This window comes from Grus americana, chromosome 28, assembly GCF_028858705.1.
Source record: "Grus americana isolate bGruAme1 chromosome 28, bGruAme1.mat, whole genome shotgun sequence".
NCBI classification, from domain to species: Eukaryota; Metazoa; Chordata; class Aves; order Gruiformes; family Gruidae; genus Grus; species Grus americana.
In genome coordinates this window covers 2227665-2249556 of record NC_072879.1, presented here as the reverse complement: position 1 = coordinate 2249556, position 21892 = coordinate 2227665, and the positions used below count along the sequence as shown (strand labels likewise).

General features: G+C 45.9%; 1 protein-coding gene across 6 annotated transcripts; it reads left to right on the top strand.

The window, feature by feature from the left end:
• The first annotated feature begins 552 nt into the window (after positions 1–552).
• SLC25A42 (solute carrier family 25 member 42) lies at positions 553–21011 on the top strand. 6 transcript variants are annotated; one of them, XM_054805847.1, is made up of 9 exons: positions 581–619; positions 1537–3904; positions 9506–9628; positions 10753–10864; positions 13198–13223; positions 14023–14189; positions 14838–14954; positions 15447–15598; positions 15996–21011. In XM_054805847.1, exons 3-9 carry the CDS (start codon positions 9545–9547, stop codon positions 16319–16321), a joined length of 984 nt encoding a protein of 327 aa, XP_054661822.1. In that variant the 5' UTR covers positions 581–619; positions 1537–3904; positions 9506–9544; the 3' UTR covers positions 16322–21011. The 6 variants fall into 6 exon arrangements, with proteins under 6 accessions (XP_054661817.1, XP_054661818.1, XP_054661822.1 ...); XM_054805842.1 differs by lacking the exon at positions 1537–3904 and having other exon boundaries at positions 553–619; XM_054805843.1 differs by lacking the exon at positions 1537–3904 and having other exon boundaries at positions 567–619; positions 9111–9628.
• Positions 21012–21892: the final 881 nt, after the last annotated feature.

Below are 21892 nucleotides of genomic sequence, written 5' to 3'. Positions count from 1 at the left end.
GAGAGTCAAACGTGGGGTTCCCCCACGGCGGCAGGAAAGCTTGGATATATTTTCCTTCCGCTTTAAACAAGCGTTGGTGTAATGCTGAGCTGCTTGCAGCTATGCTCTCTTGGTTTTAGCCCCTGACGGGACACGGGGAAGGGACGGACGGGCAAAGCCCTGGCGGCACACAGCTGCAGGCCAGGCCGTGGCACGCAGCCCTGTAGGACACCGGGGCCGGGCATGGCACACAGCCATGCAGGCCGGGGGTCAGGCCCGGCACGCTGCCGCGGGTGGGGGGGAGGCAAGTGGGGCGGGGCCGGGCCGGGCCGGGCCCGGTGCAGGCGGCAGCGCGGAGCAGGACCCTGCGCGGGTCAGCGCCCCCGCCCGCTTCATACCGACACACCGCGCTCCGCCCCCGGCCGCGAAGCCCGCCCCTTCCCAGCACCGGTTGGCTGCCGCCACCGCCTGTCCGAGGCCCTGCAGCCACTCCCCGCGCACGGTACTGCCCCTGCCGCGGGGATTGGCCGTCCGTCAGGGCGGGCCCCGCCTCTCGGGGGCGCAGCGGGGAGGGGGAGGCCTGGCGGCCGCGGGGAGACGGCGGCTGAGGCGGTGCCGAGCGCGGAGTGGAGCCGAGCCGGTGAGTGCGGGCCGGCCCCGGGCCCCTCCGCCCCGCGGCGGGCGCTGACACGGCCCCGGGCGCCCATCGCCGTGGCCTCGCTCCTGAGGGCCGGGCGGCCCCGGGCCATGTCGCGCCGTGCGTGGCGGGGTGACATTGCTGCGGCCTCCCGTGGGGTCACCGCCGCTTCGCCCCTCGTTGCTCTCCGTGCTGTCCCAGCGGTCCTGCCGGGGCCGGCGGGGCTCTGGCTTCTCCGGCCGGGCTTCGCCGCCGCCCGCTTCTGCCCGGGAGTCGGGGGGGGGGGGGGGGGGGGGGGGAAGCGACTGGAGCCGCGCTGGGAGCCGGCCCGCGCTGCGGGAGAGCGGCACCGGCCTTTGCCGTGGTCACCGCCGAGCTGCGGCACGGCGCCGGAGGCCCGGCCCGCCCCGAGGTCGCGCTGCCTGCGGGCTGCCCTCCCCGCTGCCCGCCCTGCCTGCCTTCCCGGCCCCTGCCTCCCTGCCCGCCCCGCTAGACACCTTGCCTGGCCCTCTGCCTGCCTCGCCAGCCTCTCCCACCGCTCCTCTTGCCTGGTTCTGGCCCTCCTGCTTGTCTCCTGCCTGCTGCCTTGCCAGCCAGTCCCGCTTCTCAGGTGTGAGGCGAGTGTCTGTGTCAAACGCGTCAGGCTCCTCTTCCCTGCAAAGTCTTTTGATCAGAGCCGGGCTCAGATGAGCGCGTGTCTCCAGGTGCGCGCTTAGGTGAGAGATGTGATTTTTTTAGTTTGTTTTTTAAGTTGATGTGAGCCTGAGAATAAGGCAAACCTGTGTTTTTCCGCTGAGGGGTAGGTACCAGAGGGTGTGGAAGACATTAAATGCCGATCTCTCGATGTCTTCTGCTTCTGTCCTACTTCAGCGTAAGCAAAAAGTTGCAGAGCAGGGGTGACTTTCCTGCTTTGCCTTCAGGTGTGGAAACGGAAGAAGCGTCTCGGATTTGGTTTAAATTGCAACACAGAAGGACACATGGAAAATGCTGGAAATGATTGCACAGGCTTAATAAACACCGTTCCACCTTCTCTGCTGCACGCAAACGTGTAACTTGCTGTACCGCAGGTATGGCAGTTGGTGTTGCAGTTGCTTTGTTGACCTTAAACCTGTGCTGCCCTGAAGTTTGGAGGAGCTGAAGAGGTGTTTGTGTTTGCTGACTATCATTTTCCTGTGGGCTGTTAATTTAGCAAACTGCGTAAAGTGAGTTTGGAGTCTGCCGTCACTTGGCTTTTTTTGTGTTGGGTTCTTATGCTTCACGGTCACATTAACAGCCAAGCTTTTTTTGGAGGTTGTGTGCTCCTCCGATGTTTTTCCTGTGGTTTGATGAATTTAGAGTGTTTTGAAAACATTCTGGTTTTTTAAATGGCTCTAGTTTGGGAGAAGGGTGCGTGTGTAAAGGAACGGAAGAGATGTCTGTGGGTGTTGGAAAACAGCTGAGGGAAGAGAGACTGTGTAATAAGGGTACCAGGGGGTTGGTATAATCATACCGACAACCTGTGGGTGAATGGATTTAAAAATAGTCTTATGATTGGGTGTCTAAAACACAAGGGCTGAATTCTAGGTAACTCTGAGCATCTTTACATCTTTCTAGAGCTGTGGATACTCAACACTTATTTTTCTTTCCCTCAGCAAATCAAAATCATTGTTTAGGACCTCTGAATGTTGGTCTTGAGGAGAGCTGCTGCAGAGAGGGGACTGGGGCTGTCCTGGGTGTTGGATTTCAGCAGGAACTCTCTGGCCCCAGTGATTGCTTCAGGCAGGGGAATTTTAGCTCCTGATAGCACAGCAGTATGAGTCAGGAGCTGCAGTAATTTCTTTTTGCTTGACCTGCAGCTAGTACACTGACTTAAGCAGTTCCCATCGAGGGTGCGTGTTTCGGGCATATCTGGTGCGTTAAACTTTGCTTCAAGAGGTTGCATAAAACATAAGGTGAGCACCAACACAGCTTTGAGTGTGCGGTTACCTGATGAAGCAGATGGGCTTGGTACAGGTCGGACAGGTTTGCTGTTAGAAAAAAAAGCGCAGGAACCAGGAATAATTTTCTTCTAGTAACTTTGCAGCTAATGGTAGGAAGATGCGATTGGGTTTGTACCTTCCTTACGTGAAACTGATACCGATACTTCACACTGCAGTGCTGTTCTCTGTTTTCCAGGTGATGTGTAAGTATTCCTGGTAGTTGTCTTGCGAAGGGAGATTATTTCTCGTGTTGTGTGGAAAGGTGAACTGATGCAAACAGCTTACTCCAGGTACACAATAAATAATGAGTGTTAGAGGAGTCCTTTGCTCTCTAGTTGTGCTTTAAATCCGCTACTCCTTGCTGTTGTGCAGTTAATGATGAAGGCGTGTCTGCATCATGTGTTAGTGCTGCTAGGCCCGAGTTACCATAAGGTAATCAAACTTAATTGAAATCTGCAATGCTTTGGCTAAGCAGAGTTGATGCTTAACTTTGTGTTAATTTTTGTATGATTTAGAGTGAGTATGACAGACAGCGGGGTGGGTAACTTGCGGTCTAGCATGACTCTGTCCAGTCAGTGTGGAAAGCATTGCTGTTAGGAAATGACACCTGCTTGGCACGCTTGTGGGTTGTTCTGCTTAATGATGGAAGATTTTAGTTCTTTATTTATATATTTTTTATCATAGGCAATTTAAACTGCTGGGGTTTTAGAGCAGAGATTGTAATTATCCGTTATTGTGTTGAAATAGTTCCTGGCAAAGATTTGCTCGTGTATTGACTGGAGGTTGTGCATGTATTCCAAATAATCTCAGTTTGAATTAAAAAAAAAATCATCTGTGCTGAGATCTGTCACTTTGGGACCTCATGTGTGCCTGTGGAAGCTTGCATTTGCATAGGCCTGCTGACCAAGAGGTCATATGTAATATTTTATTGTCATTCCTTTATGACATTACCTTTGAGAAATAATTTTTGAGAGAAGTATTCAAGCTGGGAGGATGCTCTGGGGTTTGTGTGTGTGTGGTTGGTTGCTTGTTTATTTTTCTGCCTTCTGTTCCCGAAGGAAGGTGATTGCTGTCTGACAAATGGAGTGGGTTGAGCAGAGGGCCCCTGTGATTCAGTCTCCTTGTTTAAGTGCTCTGTCCCTCCTCAGATAAAGCTGTTATCTGTCTTGCAGGTAAGACCTTGTCTTCAGTTTTTGGCTGTGGAAAGCATAGTTGAGGTGTTCCCAGCAACAGTCTTCTTTTAGCGACTGAAGAATGAAGCACTGTTCTTTCTTGCCAAGATTTTCTCTGTTCTGTGGCTCACTCCTTCCTTCCAAGCTTAGTTCAAAATGTGAGTCTCCTGGACGCTCTGAATAATGCAGCTGGCCTTGCTGTAGAGGTTTAGATTTAACCATTTCCCAGCGTTCAGCAACTGGCTTAAGTCAGACAATGTAAAACCACGCAAAGAATTTGTATCTTTATCCTCAGTTTTATTGGTAGACTTGAGTTGTCTCTGGCTTAGGGAGGCAGGAGGAGCATTTATTTTGTACTTTGGAGCTAAGAAAGCATGTAAAAAAAATTAAATTCTTCCAAATACTGTTGTATAGTGAGTCTTTTAGTTAAATTGTCGATGATTTTTTAAAACCTTACTAACAGTTTCTGTACAGACCTTTAAAGGAAGAAGTGCAATGGACTATTCATAGCTAATGTTTTGGGATCAGATTTGTATGCAGCTGAAGGATGAATGTGACTGAAGAGAGTTGAGTCTGCAGGGCATGTATGGTTTTGATTTTTAATGGCTTAATCAAACTGGAAGGCCAAGATGGACCTCAAGGGGCCATGTAGTTATAGTTCACCCCCCTGCTCTGAGTATTTCAGCCCTTTTTTCTGGGATTTTCTGTGATGCTTTTGCTCCAAGGGTGAATTTAAGGCTGCAGTAATCTCAGCTCTTACCACATCTCTTTCTCTGTCAGGCTCAATTGCTCAGCTTAACAATTGAAGGAAACCTAATTGAGCAACTTCCCTGGGTACTGTTTAACTTCAGCCTGGGAAAATGTGTGAAAATTTCTGTGGGAACTCTCTTGGTTTTCTTTTTTTTTTTTTCCTAATTTAATTATACGCTTTCATTAGTGATGTTAACAACACAATAAAAAAAGAAGAATTAGGAACTGGATAGCTCTTGAGTAATGAGGGAAGCTGGCATCTCCGAATGGAGTTATACCAGTGACTTTACCTGAATGAAATCAAAATTCTGCCCCGGAGGTGAACTGTGACTTCATCCAAGCTTGTGTAACAGCAATGCCTGTGAGCTGTAAGTTGCTGTACACAACTCCCAAGTATTGACTAAAAGTCTTCTGTGTGCCTGTACGCACCTTGTTTTGTCTCCTCAGAAGCAGTTATCAATCCTTGTTTTTGCTAGCAGTTAGAAAGAAGTGGATAGCAGGACTAAGTTTCTTCTGTCTGATGAACACGGTGCATTTTGTGGGCATCAAGTCACAGCAGCTCTTGCCTGCTGAAACTATGTGGGTTTGCCATTACCTGTCTGTCAGGACACTCCTACGTCCAGGGCTCTAAACGACTTCTAAAATTACTACTGGGGTTGTTCAAGGAAAAAGCAACGTTTCTTAGCAAATAGCTGCCATTGGATCAGATAGCTGATGGTGCTGTTTGCTTTGCAGTGTATCTGCTGTTCTTGGTGGATAGATGATGTTCTTTCAGGAATCTTAGTGGTTTGTGACAGGTCTAAATTCCACTGGAGAATATCAGACAAACTTGTTTTTCAGTAATGACACGTTGCAAGCCAGTCTCTGAGCTGGATGCCTGGGCTTCTCCGGTTTTCTGGCTATGTAGTAATGTGAAAACTGTAATGACAAGGACTGCTTTTGTAGTTAAGGTATTTTTCTTATTAACAGGTAGTTTTGGGTCTGCCTGGGTGTTGGCAGAGTGGGAGTGGTTAGGATGTTAGTGAAGCCTGGAAAGGATGGGCATTGTGATTTCTACCTCCTCCAGCTGTGAGGTTTGTGGGGGGGAAAAAAAAAAACCCAAACAAAACACCAAAACAAAAACCCAACCAGTTTTTCTCCTTCCCTTCCTGCTGCTCCTGGAAGTTGGTGGTGTTGATCTGCCATGGGAAAGTGTGTGCACAGCTGTTAAAATACATGAAGGAGGAATTTCAGGCAGGTCGTAGCATAATGATGTGAAGCCGAACTTTTAAATGAGGTTTAATTTTGAAATATGGAACTGTATAATAATCTGCAAGCCATTACTTTAGCAATATGTTTTTAATTGTACACGCCCTAACTGGAGAATTTGTGTTTATCTCTTAGATGTGATGCTGGTCTCTGAAAGTCATTGGCTCTTCTGCTGAGGAACTAATTATCTTAAGTTTGTGTAATTTAAAATATGTTCAAATGAAATAGCTGGCATAGCGTCATGATTGGATTCACAAGTGGCTTGGACAGCTAGAGCTATTTTTTCTCTCAACCCCCACCCGCTTTGGGCAATGAACTGGCACCTGCCTGTAAGATATTCTTCCTAGTAGGTTGCTTTTATCATCTGAATAACTTGATTCTGTCTCGCCTGTCCTTTTAATCAAAATCACCACCAAGAAAAGCAGAATGTCTAACTTGTCAGAGAGTCAATTTGACAGCTTGATTGAACTTGCTCAGGTATTCATTAAGTGCTGCTAGAGAGAGCTGGGAGAATGGAAAGGAAAGACTAACAATGCTCTAGTTTTTCATGTGCAGAGCATATTCTGTGTATCTCCTGGTATGCAGGGAGTGAAACTTGTTTTAGCTCACAGATGTTTCTGCAATTGCTAGAACACGGGCAGGATACCTAGAAAGAGTCCCAGGGCTCTGGACCGTCACAAAGCAGACTGTGGCTGCTGAGTTCATCACTTTGTCTAAGGTGCCGCTGCCAGAAACGAAGGGCTTGAGCTTCCCTGTCTGGCAGCTTGGTAAATAAGCTTTAATCTGTGACTGTGAATTAGCATGGCTAAGTTACAGGCAGTGTTTTCTGATGGACTTGAAACTGGATGCCGGAGTAAGTGCTTTGTACTTTTGATAAACTATCACGAATTTTGTCATAAAAGCACAGCGTATGTTACTCATTAAACTTCTTTAACTTTTGAACTCGCCTTCACCAGCAATTTTGCTTTCTGATTATATATTCTCTTAGGGGAATGATTTACTCTGTAGCATGTAGTACTGAGGAGTGTGGATCCAGATGTGTGACAAGGACCTGTGTAACTACAATATAAATAACACAGAAGTGTGTTATAAAAAAATCTAATCCACAGCTTTGTTTGTTTGTTTCCTGTGGCTTCATCAACATAAGTAATGACTGTGTATGGGGCTATACAAAATACAAGGATTTAAAAATATCCAGCTGCTCCGTGTTGGGTTTCAGTGGATTACTTAATGAGGGAGTCAGATTGATATCTATGCAAAATAATGTCTGGCTTCTAATGGCCAGGCACTACAAATTCACACTGAAACTTTAAAGCAAAGCTTTGTTCCCTGTGGCTCCAGTGTGCGTTAACTGAATTCTGGCTGTTCTGACCAGTTAATAACTCACTGACATCAGAATCCAGCCCAACTCCAAAATAAAATAAAGCTGCCTTGCTTTGCAGAGAGCAAATGTGAATAAAAATAATAAAAGTTATTTTTGCATTTAAGCCTCTGCAAGTTTAGAGCCTATATTTACGTAGAGCATGTGAGCAGTTTTAATGTGTAAAATTGAGCATATAGACAGGTGTTTGTAAGATCAGGGCATTGGGCACTAAAAATAAAGAACATCTCTGAATAGGATCACAGAGAATATTGTTGAGTAAATGGGTATCATCTTTACACATGTGCATGTTCTAAAATAAGTCCAGGCTTAATATCATCAGTTTAGTTTTTAAAATTTCCTTTTAGTCATCTCTTTCTCAATCATCTTTCAAAATCATGTTTTAAAACAAATTTGCATATTGCATGCCTAAGCTCTTTAGCATGACTGCTATTTTTGTGGGTTTATTTTTGATAGCGATAAATCTGATATTATGACCTACATTTCTTTCTTTGAGATAGCTAGGGATAATATCTCCACCTGTGATTTGTCATGCTCTTGCTGAAAGGCATTGTTTTACAGTAAATTTTCCAGGTACATGAGATAGGAAAAAAGGAAGTAACTGCAGGTAGTAATTAGAAGTAATCAACAGTCTGTGTTCTGCAAAATAATTCAATGAAGTGCTCTGCTCCATAGTGTTATGAATCATCTTTGGTCTTGATCCTTATGGGAGTTTTTGTTCACATGGTCTGATGTGACCAAGCTTCCACGACAGAGCTTTTTGAGTGCAAACATTGATGCTGTTTAGGTTGTGCTTTGAACTATCAGATGTTATCTTTCATTAAAATTTTAAGTTATTACTCTCTGAGCAACATCCTGCAAGCTCCTCTTTTTGAAAACACCCTCAGGAGTTGTAAACGCATTGATAATGTGTTTTCCCAAAGCTCTAGCAAGTGATGTCTGGCATTTAAGATACCCAGGTGTGTTTGTCCTCCCTTAGACTGAGTGCACGGGTCATGCAGAGCTTCATCATCACAAATTGGTCATGCACGAGTACAGACAAAGCTGATCTGTCTCTGGCTTTGCGTTAATATCTCTGCCGCAGCCAAGGGGTTTTGAAAGTGATGTCTGGCACTAATTTATGAGAGCAATGTGGGGGGAAAAAAATAGGTCAGCAAGTATGAAAGGTGCTGACAAGCATGTAATATCTAGAGATTGTTAAAAGGGGGGAAAAAGTAGTCTTAAGATGGCCTTTCTGAGTAAGCAAGCTGTTGTGCCTGAGGTTTCCTAGGCATCAGAGGGGGGCAGAGGTGAAGAAACTTGCTGGAGGACGTGCGAGAAGGCTGTGGCAGAACTGGGGAGCAGTTTGGGAATTCAGATTTCCTAATACCACGCTCCTTGAAAGCAAGCTAACAAAATGGAAACGTGGCTATTTGAGCAGGCTTGTTGCTTGGAAAACTGATCTTTACAACACCCCATTTGGGAATAGATTTGGAACTCGGAGAGGCTGCCTTTCTCTGCTAACTCAAGTTTTTCAAACTTTAGCTCTTTCATTCCTGCATATTTAAGTATGCAAAAATTGCATCATAAACCCCAGAAATATTAGAAAGATAGCTGCTAAAGTGATAGCTTCTATTTAAAGCATTATCTCTGCATTTATACTCTGCAGCTAAGGTTAGATTGACCTTGCCTTTCATGAGGCAAATGAGAGCATGTATCACAGCAAGAAACATCTGTGCAAACTGCACAGATTCACTAGCTACAAGCACATGTGCATTGCAACTGTGAAGAAAGGGAGTTCTGAAATCACTGATGTGCTGCTTTCAGTCAAATGGCTAGCATCATCAAAATAGCCTTTATGGCACGTGTGAGGCATTGGATCTATCCGTTTCCTAAAATAACCTCCAATTGCTTATGGCAGGCTTTTGGGACTTACTGCTGTGACTATTTTTTTCCATTTTCCAGGGCTGGGTTTTAAATTTCTACATGCCTTATCTAATATCTAGATGCTCAGCAGTCAGACTGAATATCAACCAAAATCCTCACTGTAAGCGATGGAAGAGGACAGGCCAGGATCTGATTCTTCTCTCTAGAAACCATGGATATATTGTTGGTGTACCTTGCAGCTGAGTTCCTTGTGGGCTGAAAAGAGTGAATATAATTGATGCAGTTTTTACGTATCACCAAAGTACCCCACACATATACACTTGTGCCTTAAAGGAAGGAAACGGCGCTAGGATCCTGGAAGTGCTCCTCAGCTGGGAGCTTGGGATGGAGGTTTTCCTACTGAAAACAGCCCTGGGAGTAGTAGGTTGCTCTTCCTTCCCGTACAAGCTTTATACTACCTGCATATTTCCTACTTTTGACATTAACTCTTGCTTTGTTCTTGTTCTCAATTGAGGAGCCGTAGCTCTTCTGCCCGCTTGTAAGTGCAACTGGTATGGGTAATGGTGTGAGAGAAGGTCAAGTGGATTTCAAACGGCAGGATGTGGAGCCCATTACACCAACCCATCTCCCATCAGAGGTAAGAGCAGGAGATTGTTGGGTATATGCAATGGATTTGAGAGAAGAGCTGTGTGGCTGCTGTAGAAAGTAAGCAGCTCGGTGGGATTTGAGCTGTGGAGTCTTGAAAGAGCTGTAGTGTACGTGCAAGGCACGTAACGTGTAACTTTTGCTTTCTCTGAGGACAGCTGAGCAATTCCAGCCCTCTGGGACAAGGCTGGGCATCGCTCACAGCTGACAGGCAGGCAGGGCTGCGTGCCTTGTTCAAGGTTATGTCTTGTTATGTCTTTAGTGGCAGAGCTGGGAAGAAGAATCTAAGTCTTGGTTTCCCTGCTCTTGCTGCTGTTACTAGACTCCTGCTGGAAACACTGAAAGATGTTGAACCTTGGTCTGATTTAGACCAAAACTCAGGCTGAAGTTCACACAGTGCTGCCTTCGCATGGCTACCCTTGCATTTAGCACCAGACAGGCAAAGACTGGAATGGAAAATTGAACTGAACCATATATTTTGGTAATAAACATTAACTTTTTAGCTGTGAAATGTTCTGAAAAAAAGAAAAATGTTAACTCCTCTTCTCCATGAAAACACAAAGCATATCAAAAGTTAACATTCTTAAGCCTTGTCTTGACTTGTCTTTCAGTCCGTAACCTTCATGGTGTTAGATTTCAAGTCATTTACTTGCTTTCTGCCCATGTGTTACAAGAAGATAGCTGCTTTATAAATATGAGCTGTGGTAGGAATGTCAATAACAAAAACACTTCCATTCCATTTATCATAGTAGGAAACCTGTTTGATTCTTAAGATCTAGGGAGCAATGTAGAAATAGGGTTTATGTGTTACTGGAAGGGCAAGAAAGAAACTTACCTTCTGTGCATGGCTAAATCGTGAGGAGGTAGTGACTTAGCTTTTGGAAATCCTAATGGAGAGAAAACAGCACATGTAAGAGCTGGCAGACCTTGGAACTTTGCATCTTGGCAGATGAGTCTAATCTTTGTTCTTTGTGATCTGACCAGGAATTTGCTTGAAATTTTGAAGGGAATTTTGACTCAAGTGCTTGAGAGGGGGTAAATGCTGCAGCAAAGGTTAAAATATTACAACTTTTGCTTAGGATTGACTGTGCTGTACTGACCAATGCTTTGTTCCAGGGTAACCAGGAGAAAAAGAAAGTACTCAACTCCCTGATGTCTGGTGCATTGGCTGGTGCTGTTGCTAAAACTGCAGTAGCTCCACTGGATAGGACAAAAATCATGTTTCAAGGTGAGTCCCGTTGGCTTTTGCAACATGCTTTTATTTTATTGTTAGCAGAATCCAAAACAGCTTCTCTGATCTGCTCAGCCAGCCTGTTCTCCAGTGCTTTGCCCTTCTTCAGCCTGCAGAGACCTGGCAGGATGCAGACAGAATAGCGACATTACCACAACAAATTGAGTCTAAAAACCTATTGTTTTATCCTTGGTAGGATTATTGCAGGTGTCATCAGTTGTGCAACTGGCCCATGCTATTGGATCAAAGTCTCGTGGTAGTCAGCAAGAGTTTTGCTGTTTCAGTGTAACGCAGATGCAGGTATTGCTGGTTAGAGACGATGCCCGCAGCTCATTAATGTCGACTGACCATGTGTATTCTGTGACAGAAGGGAGAGGTTTGGAGTGCAGAGTAGATACTGTAAAGGCAGCATCTGAGGGGATGATTGGTAACACTCTGGGTTTCTGTGTCTGTGCGGTTTGGAGAAATAAGGTGGGGAGGGGAAAGGAGCAATATAAGGAAATGCGGTGACACTGGAGGGGGGTAATTGAGCTGTTTGAGTTTCTTGCTAAAGGCTGGATGCCAGGCTGTGCCTGCTCAAATGTGTGCAGTCTTTTCTACTCTGAGTTGCATTATATCGCAGCTGAATTGTTTTGGTTAGAGTTGAAGTTAATGATGAAAAGTACTGCAAGAGGCATTGAAGCCGGCATACCTAGCTTCATATTACAAAGCCCTTTTTGGAACCCCTAAAGTGTGTAACTGAAAATAAAATTCATCTAATTGGAATAGAAAATTCTCACACGTTTAGCAGGATTTGGGATTCAGCCCCATTATGGGCTCTGTTCAGTTCCCCTGCTTTGGTGCAGGAGCTGTCAGCTACACTAATTGTCCCAAAGGAAAGAGGGGAAGCGTGCAGGCTGTTAATACAGTAGACATTTGGTGAGGCCAAGAATTTTAAATCTGGTTGACATCCCAGATTAAATTAATTGGGTAGGTTTAATTTAATCCCTGGATGAGATTTAGTTTTGAATTGACTTTCATTTGACATGATTTTCATTCTCAGCGTAGTAGAGGCTGAGGTCTGGAATAGTGGGGATGTAGATCAAGGAGTTTGAGCTGTAGGGAGCTAAAGCCTGGGCTGGCTGCAGGCTGGGATTGCAGCTGTGACCAGATGCTCGTGCAGCGATGAGTACGCGCTGTGCTTTCTCACCAGTACAAACACTGTAGTTCATCTAAGGTTGGAAATGTCAGGATCAGAGGTGAGATGGAAACTGCAGAACTGGGGTGAGTCAACAGCTGTCCGTATAAATCACTGTTAATTTGTACAGGCCTATGTTTATTAAAGACCTGTTTGGTTTGGCCCATTAAACTTGCTGCAGAGGATATGATTAAAAATTTCCCATTCTGACCAATTTCTTGGTATCTAATGGTCTCTTGCTCTCCTAAGGGTTTTTACTCTGGGGTCTCTTCCCTACCTGAAAAGGGAAAGCATCTTTGGGTCATGTGAGTGTAGGAAGGTTGCCCTTGAACAGAGACTGAAGAATTTTCCTGTGCGAGAGGGAAAAGACCTCTTTTCCATTGCACAGCCAGCTGCAATTGGTTATTGAGGTGGTTTTGTTTCTTAAATAAAAAGTGTTGAATTGCATAAAGGAGCAGCATGGTGAAAATGTATTTGCATGTGATTGTTTGATACACTTGAGAGGTTACAAGTCTCAAAGGAGTTTGAGAGAAGCTGCAATAGACACTTAATTGGAACCATGTTTCATTAGCGTTGCTGTTCGGGTTTTAGCCTGGGTTTCCTTCCTGCTGTAGGAGTGTTACAAAACAGAGCTGCTGTATGCCAAATAAATCTTGCTTCCAAATGCCTCGTGTATTACATAGTTAAAGAGATGCTGTCAGTTTGAATGGATGCAAGAAAAGAAGCTGAGTGTTTATTTGAGTTTTGCTGGGATGAAACCATTCTTGCGTGGAGCCTTGCTAAACAGACCCGTTCTTTGCTGGATTCTGGCATTAGGCTGGAACCTGTGCATGGAAATGCTCTACTACAATAAGTGGTTGGTGCGGGTTTGTTGGGGTTTTATTATTATTTATTTATTTTTAGTGCTTTAAAGTAAGACGTGTGACAGAAACTGAGCATTTTCATAGCAGTAGGTGGAAAAATTAACTTATGTGCTAAAGAGAGTTTGGGAGCACTTGCCTGTGGAAAGTCTTTGTTTACTGTAAAGAATCTCTATTTTTCTCTTGCATTAATTCTTTTGCTTCTATTTTTATCCCTTAGATAAAATGCCTCTATGGTTTATTTGATCCATCTAAATGTATTGCAAGACCTAATTCTCATTTTTTCTTTTTAGTGTCTTCAAAAAGATTTTCTGCCAAGGTGAGGTGATGTGTCTGTCTCCTGTTTGACCAATGGTAGTAATAGCCCTAACAGCATCTTTCCTTTGTATTTATTTTAACTTTCTTGCTTGGGTTTTATTAGCAGCACTTATAGTGAAAAAGCATAGAGGGGGAAAAACTGGAAGCTCATTCATGTTTTTGTCGAGTGCTTAGCACAGAGAGGCCTCAGTCCTCGTTCATGCTCCAGGTTCTACCTGTGACATGACAGTAAATGTTGCAGCATCGCTCAGGGCTTTGTTTTATTAGACCTTCTCCTCTAGTGATTGTTTTCTTTCCCCCAACCACCATTGGAGTTGTTTCAGAGTACCTAAGATATTTGAATTTGGGAGCTGATCACTGTCGTGGCTTGCTGAACGTTTTGATGCATGTGCATTACGGCTGTTCCATGTGTGCTGTGCTAATATGTGTAATCCAAATGTTTCTGTCTTATACTAAGAAGATTAATTTGGGTTGAGAAGTGTTTGTGCAAACAGCAAGCCAGCTCTGTGCCTTGCTCTTGGAGGGAAAATGAAGATGTCTTGAATGTAAAACTCTGTCTTCCTGGCTCTGGTTCTTTTTCACTCTAATGTATCTGATTCAGTCTCCCCAGAGAAGACATTTTAGTTGTCTTATTCTGGAGTCAGGGTTGTGAGCATAAACAGCTGATACCAGCTTACTGTGGCTGGGGTGGGATGGAGGATTTGGAGAGGTTAAGCTATAGGGTCACCTCTTCCCCCTCTATTGTTTGGACTCCCTCTTATCATGATCTCCCTGTCTGACCTTTGATCGGTTGCCTGCAGGAAGCCTACAGGCTGATTTATCGCACCTACCTCAATGAAGGCTTCTGGAGTCTCTGGCGAGGAAACTCAGCCACCATGGTCCGTGTGATCCCTTACGCTGCCATTCAGTTCTGTGCACACGAAGAGTACAAGCAGCTCCTGGGGAGTTACTACGGCTTCCAGGGAAAGTAAGATGCAACATGGCTTTGATCCTTGCAGAGGAAGATGGAGCAGTTTGTGGGACCATAGATTGTAGGGAGGGAGCACGTTTCCCTGCTTTGTGCAGGCCTGCTGAGTTGAAAGCTCTGTTGGTACAGAGTTGTGCCGGCCCTTCTCGTGGTGGCTTCGCAGAACAGGGTGTGTGAGGGGGCTAAGCAAAGGGCTGGGCTTCTAGTCTTGCACAGGGGAGATCTTTGTGAGAAGACCCTGTCTTCTAGAGGCGTGAGCAAGAAGTGGCCTAGACATTGAGTTAGCACTTCCCTGTGCTGAGAGTGGGCAGGCAAAACAAAGAGCTTTTCTTTGCAGGAGAAGCAACGGGATCCAGCCTTGTGCTGTTATCTGAGCCATGCGTGTGGCCTGAGCCTCTTGCTCTTGGGCACATAGTGTCTGAGACACCCCAAGTCAGGCTTGCTGTCCTTAACAGATATTTCTCTAAGCCTATGTCTTGAATGGCTGTGGCAAACCACAGCTGCTTCAACCCCCACCCACCCACCGCTCTTCAGTACACAGGCAGGGAGGGGATTCGGTAGCTGATAGAGTAGAGCCATCCTCAAAAGCCATGTATTATTTCCCATCTCCAGGTGATCTGTTTGGTCTCTTCTCTCACCTTACTTTAGAGCGCTGACACCCTTTCCTCGATTCATTGCTGGCTCTCTGGCAGGCACAACGGCTGCCATGTTAACCTACCCCTTGGATATGGTCCGTGCTCGAATGGCTGTCACGCCGAAGGAGATGTAAGTGCCTAACGAAAGCAAGCGCAAGCACCATGAACAAACGCAGAACTTTCTTTTAAGGTCAGATGACTTTATTCCCATTTTCTGGGTCACTTCTTGCTCGGAGCCTTTGGTGTAATAAACCTCTTAGTGCTGGGGTCTGAGCACTGATTAAATGCGCAGAGCCCTGGTTAGTCTGGGGGCTGGAAGGAGATCAATACCGAAAGACCTCACTAGTAAAACCTGTGTGTTGGTTCTTTAGGAGGCCAGCTGGCACAATGCCTCCGGAAGAGATCTAACAGCCAGGAAAGCATGTTGTGATAGGGCTACAGGAGAGCTGGTGACTGGCTTCTCCATTTGCAGACAGGCTTCTGAAATCCCTTCTGAGCCGTTTGATGAGCTCGGAGCCAAATTAATTAATTGTTGATCCTTCAGAAAGTCCTGTTGGAAATATTACTGGTGTATACAGTCATTAACCAGCGCAGATTTGGTTTTCCTGTGTCCACGTGCTAGGTACAGCAATATTGTTCACGTCTTCATCCGAATATCCCGAGAGGAAGGATTGAAGACATTGTATAGGGGATTTACACCAACCATCCTTGGAGTGATTCCATATGCTGGGCTTAGCTTCTTCACCTACGAGACGCTGAAGAAACTACATGCAGGTGAGGCAACTTGGTTTGTGTTGAAATAAAATGATGTAGGCTTTTGGCCAACTTGAGATGTTTGAATTCAGTGGTACAAATCCTTTTCCTGGCCCTGATGCCAATTGCAAAATTCTGTGCTTGTGAGGGATGCCTTGTGCCTCCCTCTCTCCAATTCCAGACTATGAAGAAGGCAAACTGCAGAAAAGCAGTATCTCTGTCTTGCAGAGGAACAGGAACATGCAAGTCCTGGGTGCAGAAGGATGTGGTTACATACCAAGTCAGCTAACAACCAAGTTGGGAACAAAATCTCAGGAGCTCTGGCACTCAGTACCCTCTTTGGCTCTCCGTCCACTTGACCTTAATCATGTGTTCATTACAAAAAGCTTTCTACACTCTGCTACTTTCTCTTTCCCAGATCACAGTGGGAAATTGCAGCCATCCCCTCCGGAGCGGCTTTTGTTTGGTGCCTGTGCGGGCTTGATTGGCCAGTCGGCTTCTTACCCCCTGGATGTGGTTCGCCGACGAATGCAGACGGCGGGGGTTATGGGACACACGTACAGTTCCATCCTTCTCACCATGCAGGAGATTATAAGAGAAGAGGGACTAATCCGTGGCTTGTACAAAGGACTCAGCATGAATTGGGTCAAAGGTCCAATTGCAGTGGGAATAAGCTTCACAACCTTTGACCTGACGCAGATCCTTCTCCGTAAATTACAGCACAGCACTAATGTTGAAAGGTAGTAGCTTAATCCCCACAGCCCTTGCTGAGGAAAAGTACAACACGTGTAGAAAGAGCAATGCTAGCATTCCCTCACTTTGTACGTGCTCTCCTGCAGCTGAGAACTTACCTGTTGGTTTGGTTTTTTTCTGTTGTTCTTTTTAGTGAGCCTCTGAGTTATGTGGAAAGCTCGACCTGAAGCTAACCTTTTCCTAAACAAAATTCTTACGATTCTGCAGAACTGAGTCCTCTAAAGTAGCTGCCTCACCCTTGTGTTTTATTCTTTGATACCAGGAGTGGAGCCTCTCAAACAAACATGTGCTGCTGCTGGCTCCTCACCTGGTCTCTGTGGGCAGGTGAAGTGGTGGATGATGAAAGAGAGGACTCAGTGCTCGCAATGAGCCTCTGAATCTGGGAAGTGACTGCTCCTGGTAGGCAGTTTGTAGTTACTGAACACGTGTTAGCTGGAGGCAGTCTGCCAAGTGCAATATTCCAGTTAGTCTGTAGGGAATTCCATATTCCTCTGACCTGTAAGCATGGGTCTCCATAAAACAGGACGCAGCAGGATTTAACAGGTCTGGGTCAACTTCTTTTGTTCTGCAAGCTGGATGTGAGCTCTGGCTGGAAATGCTGCCCTTTTTCCAATGTTCTTCTCATTTCTGGGTTGAGTTGCATAAAATATCCCTTGCTTGCAGCGTCCCTCTGAGATTACCAAAGACTGCAGGCAGCAGGGAAGGAAAGTTCTGAGCCGTTTTGTAAATCAAATTCTCATGTTTGTTGTCAGTGCTGTTGAGTAGGGGCCGTGCCTGGATTCACAAACTGGATTGAGTCAAACTGCAGTAATGCTTTCGGGCTACCCAAACCCTTCTGTTGTTGTCATGATCTTAAAAGCAGTGTTTCCCGAGGGATTTGGCAGACTGTAGTGTTGATGCACTAGAAAAGGAAATGTTACATACTTAAAATTTAAGCAGTTTTATCCTTCAGTATTATTGTCGCAGCTTTATGCACGTTGCAAGAACAAACATCTCAAAGACGCACGTGTGATATAGCTATCCTGAGAGGGCTGTTCACGTCTGGTGAATGCAGCCTGGTAGTAGCCTCAAGCTGCTGGCCCTGCTTCTGAACAACCTTGTTGTCTTTTGGTGCCTGCTGTGTAGGTTGTGTTGCCTCCATTCAACAGTCCACACCTAAACCCACTTGCTTTTATGCCTAGAGTTCTTCTCGACCAACTGGGTCCTTGGGAGAATGGGCACCACAGTCAGTATTGACCCTTCAGAAATTATATCTAGTGCCAATCATTTCCAGTCACAATTTGAAAATGAATGGTAAAGTACCTTTCAGTGTTTCTATTTCAAATCAGTTTTCGGGGAAATGGAGATTTGGGGGTGGTTTTGTTTTATGTTCCATTCCTCTATTAAATTTGGAGTGCAAGAGAGGTCAGAGCAAACTTTAGACTTCTCTGATAATCAGATTACATAAACCAAGATTAAAAATCCCTTTCCAGCTGATACAGTCTGTAACGTATAAAAGAAAAATAAGGCATAATTTAAAAGCTATCCTTTTCTGTTGTATATATTTTAGCCGTTGTAGTTTGAGCCTTGTGTCATGGCTTTATTAATGAGAATGGAGGTAATTGCACAATTGGTAGAAATAGCTTTCTCCTTTCTTTTGTCTTTGCACTTGTTCTTTGGAGCATAACTTGCTTCTAATGCCAAATATTTCCCTAGGAATTGAGCACCTACACTTCCATTTTGTGGGCATGGTGGAGAACCAGCATACTGAAGTGTTAGCATGCATGTTGTTCCCAGAACACATTGGATCGATCATATGTTAATGGTTGTGGATGGGTGGGGTATTAACCTCAGTAATTTCTCCCTCCAAGCCCACAAATGATGATTTCCGTTGTAAAACTTAACTGCAGTCACTGATTTACCTTGTAATTAAAGAGACGTTAGGTGGTATTGTTTTAAGAGTCTTTAGAGATGATAGCCATGGATTCTGTGCATTTTTTGCTCCCATTGCTAATGGAAGATGATCAACTGTTCTCTTCATTTGGGTGAAGTTTTGTTTAGTCCTTTGCAAGAGCTCTGACTTCATTTCTCCAATGGAGAAGCCAATTACTTCTGCTCTTGTCTTTATCTTGTCTGGCCCAGTGAGGAAATACTAAGGCAGTTGCATCCTACCACAAAAGTGAGGTACAGACCAGCAATTAGATGTGTCAGCAGTTGACTGTGCGTACATGCGTGTGTGTGTCTGACTGTGTGTACAACCCACGCCGAGTTCTCTCTCAGCTTGGAGGCTGCCAGTTCAAAGCTCAGTCATTCCTGCACTATATGAAGATGAGAGGAAGCTGAACTGTGGCATCCAAGTTAGAGCGGGCTCCTTTGCTCCACAGTACGGTAGGTCATGTTGGAGACAAGCGCAGCAGACCTTGTCTTATGAGATGTTGAGCATCGCTGAACCCCTATGGTAACAGAGGTGGCTTAATTCCTCCTGGGTCCTGACTGAGAAAGGATTTACACTGGATGACTAGCCTCTTGTTTGGGACTGAACGGGAGGGCAGATCTGCACATGGTACCTTCTGTCTCGTCAGGAGTGCAGCTAGTATATTAAACAAACAGGAAGCCTGCGGAGGAGGCAGCTTCGGGCTGGCTGACCCCGGCATTGCCCACCTTGCAGCCGAAGCACGGTGCAGGCAGCTCATCTAGAGCCTGGGGACTCTGAGTAAGAGAAACAAGACCTGAAGCACAGCCAGACTTGGAAGCATTTGGCTCGGATAAGTTGTTCCTTAATTAGCAGCTGCACCTGATTTTAATTCAATGGAATTTTAGCCAAATGTGTTTTTCCAAGTTTTGCAGGCTGTTTTGTTCAGAGACTGATCTTTGAATTCAGTCTGTAATGGTTTTGGTGCTTTTGTTTCCTGGGCAAAAGTGTTCAGAGTAACTGTGTGTTATTGCTTTGGGTTGTTTTAAATAGCTGCTTTTGGGTTGTTTTTTTTTCTTCTCTGATTTGAATGTAGAAAAGGAGAAACAGTGTGTTCTCTTCCCTTCTCTTAATCCTTGCATGAATCGAGACATGTTCCAGATCTCTCTGCTGCCTGGAATGAGTGCCCGAGGAGTTTTGGGCATGTTGATTTGGAAAGGGAGGGTGCCTGTGTGCTGGCCTAGAAGGTCCATTGCCTTTAGCTCTGAGAAAGGAGACAAGTCTAACAGGAATATTCTCTAGTCCTTCTTTATTTTAGAACTTCTTTACTACCCCAAATTCCTTATTTTTTTTTCCATTTTATTCTTCTCAAATTCCTTGCTTTTATTTTCAAGTCATGTTTCTCATTTGTTCCTTAATGCATTACTGCCAAACATTAATTTGTGCTTTTTTTTCCTTGTCTATTCTCTGTCTTTCCCTGCTTCTGCACCTTTAGTCCCGCACTAGCACTTCAAGAAAATCAGGTCCAATGAAATGCATCCAAAATGACAAAATTGCGGCTTTGATAGCGATGCCCAAACAGCCCAACTAGGCTTCCCACTCACAGGCAGGGATGCCTAACGTTAAAGTCACTAGATGATGAGGCAGAAAGTTTTTTGGGTTTTTTGAAAGGTTCTTGAACTACTTGTCCAGCCTTCGCTTCTCCTAGCATCTTTCCTTCGCAAGCTGTGAAATGCTGCTGCTTTGTGTCATTTCTTCTTTTTCCTTTTTCGGTAACTCCCCGTGATGCCCACTTGCTCTGTAGAAGTGGCTGTTTGGGTAGCTGGCTTGGGGAGAGCTTGTCCTTCTGGGAGGCTCAGAGGATCCCTTAGGGAACTTAAATATGTGGGAGGTGGGATCTGAGCTGGCTTCTTGCAAACCTCTTTGCCCTGCACGCCCCGTGCAGACCTCTGCCAATTCCCCAGGAAGGCAGAACTGCTGAAGAGCTGGCTGGTGGTTGGCAGGACCATGGTGGAAGGATCAGGAGAGGAGTTCTGGGTTCCTGAGGCACGAAGTGACTGCAAGCCACGGGGTGGGTCTGTGGTGTAGCATTGGTGCTCCATGGAAACTCTCCAAAGGCAGTTTCATAGCTTCTGTGGAAAAGTAGTGGTACTTCTGTTAACTTCTTATTGCCTTCCACCCAGAAGGACTCCAGCGCTATCGTCTTTACCCTCTGACGTCTTTAACATGAAAGCAGATGAGGCACAAAAGGAAACTTTGAGCAGAAGCACTGTGGCAACCCGAAGCGAGTCTGGTGCCAGTCCTCGGCGGGCAGGAAGGGGAGGAAATGCGGTGGGATACTTCCCATGCCATTTCCCCGGTGCCTGACTGGGTACTTGGGCTCCGCAGGGAGCCAGGACGTGTGTTACGGACCTTCCCTGCCTGGACTGGGCCGGAGGAGGAGGTGGCCTTCCTACAAAATAGCCTTTTTTTTTTTTTTTTTTTGTAGGGGCTGATTCCTCCTGCTACCCCTGTCTCCCCCTTAAATGCCATGTGATGCAGGGTTTCCCAGCACTGTTCACTGCCTGTGTCGTCTATGCATATATTAGCACAAACACTGTTAAATGCCTTTTGTCAAGACGTGTCCTCACCATCAATGTGTGTGTGTATGCGTGTGTGTCAATTTTGACTGCTTTTCTTGGATCTGGAGTTCTATTTTATTGCAGTGAAGACACTTTGTTATATAATGTTTATATATTTTAAGATTTGTGCCAAGAGAAGATGTATATTTAATAAAAAATTATAATTGACTTTGCAGGCTCTCTGAGGGTGTCTTTTATCATACGCTGCTCATAAGAGAGAGGGGCCCAGCACATCTGAGTGGATTTATTGAGGGACTAAATGGGGGGGGGAGGCCTGTGGCTGGGGGTACCTCTTGTGGGGTGACTGTGCCCCCAACCACACACGTCTCCTGCGCACGGAGCTCCCCCCAAAGTGCACCGGTCGGTGCTTTGGGCTTTGCATGGAAGTTGGGAGAAGCCTGAAGGAAGGAAAGCAGCTCTGGAGCTGGCTCCAATCCTGTGGTTCCCCCAGAGGAGTCCGGTGCTGTCAGTGTGGGACGGGGACGGGTGTGCAATGGCAGCAGGTGGCACTGTCGGCTTAGGCATGGCCCGGCGGCTTCCCTGAACTTGGGGTCCCCTGCTCAGCCCTTGGGGTTTTCAGCTGCGTTGCAGGTGTAGCGTAGATGTGACCCTGCAGTGCCTTGCACGCTAGGAGAGTCTGAGCAGCGAGGACAGATCCAGCCCGCGGAGTAACCTCCTTGTAGCCCGCTGCTGCTCTCTGCAAGGCAGGGCAGAGCTGATGTCCTGCTTGTACCCCAAGAGAAACTGAGGCCCAGACGCCAAGACTCGCACCGAACCTTGCAGGAAGGCTGTGGCAGAGCTGGAGAATGGTCCCTGTCCACCTCCCCTGACCAGCTACCCCTCGACGGTGCCGGTTGAGGTTAGCATCCCTACCTTCGGCTTTCTGGCTCCCTGCGTGCAGGGGAGCATCCACCTGGGTCGGTTTGGGCAGCCGCCCATGGGGAGAGCTGCAATTAGCAATTTCCCGCTGCTCCAAGCAGGAACAGCTCTGCACGATGCAGGCAGTAAGGACGGCAAGGGGATCTCGTTCTGGGTGGCAGTGGGGTGGGA

Bases quoted from the DNA above. Each gene is read 5' to 3' on its own strand.
- SLC25A42 (XM_054805842.1), top strand. From the start codon at position 9,545: ATGGGTAATGGTGTGAGAGAAGGTCAAGTGGATTTCAAACGGCAGGAT. The intron at 14,190-14,837 runs GTAAGATGCAAC...ACCTTACTTTAG, and splicing joins TACTACGGCTTCCAGGGAAA to AGCGCTGACACCCTTTCCTC. The intron at 15,599-15,995 runs GTGAGGCAACTT...TCTCTTTCCCAG, and splicing joins GCTGAAGAAACTACATGCAG to ATCACAGTGGGAAATTGCAG.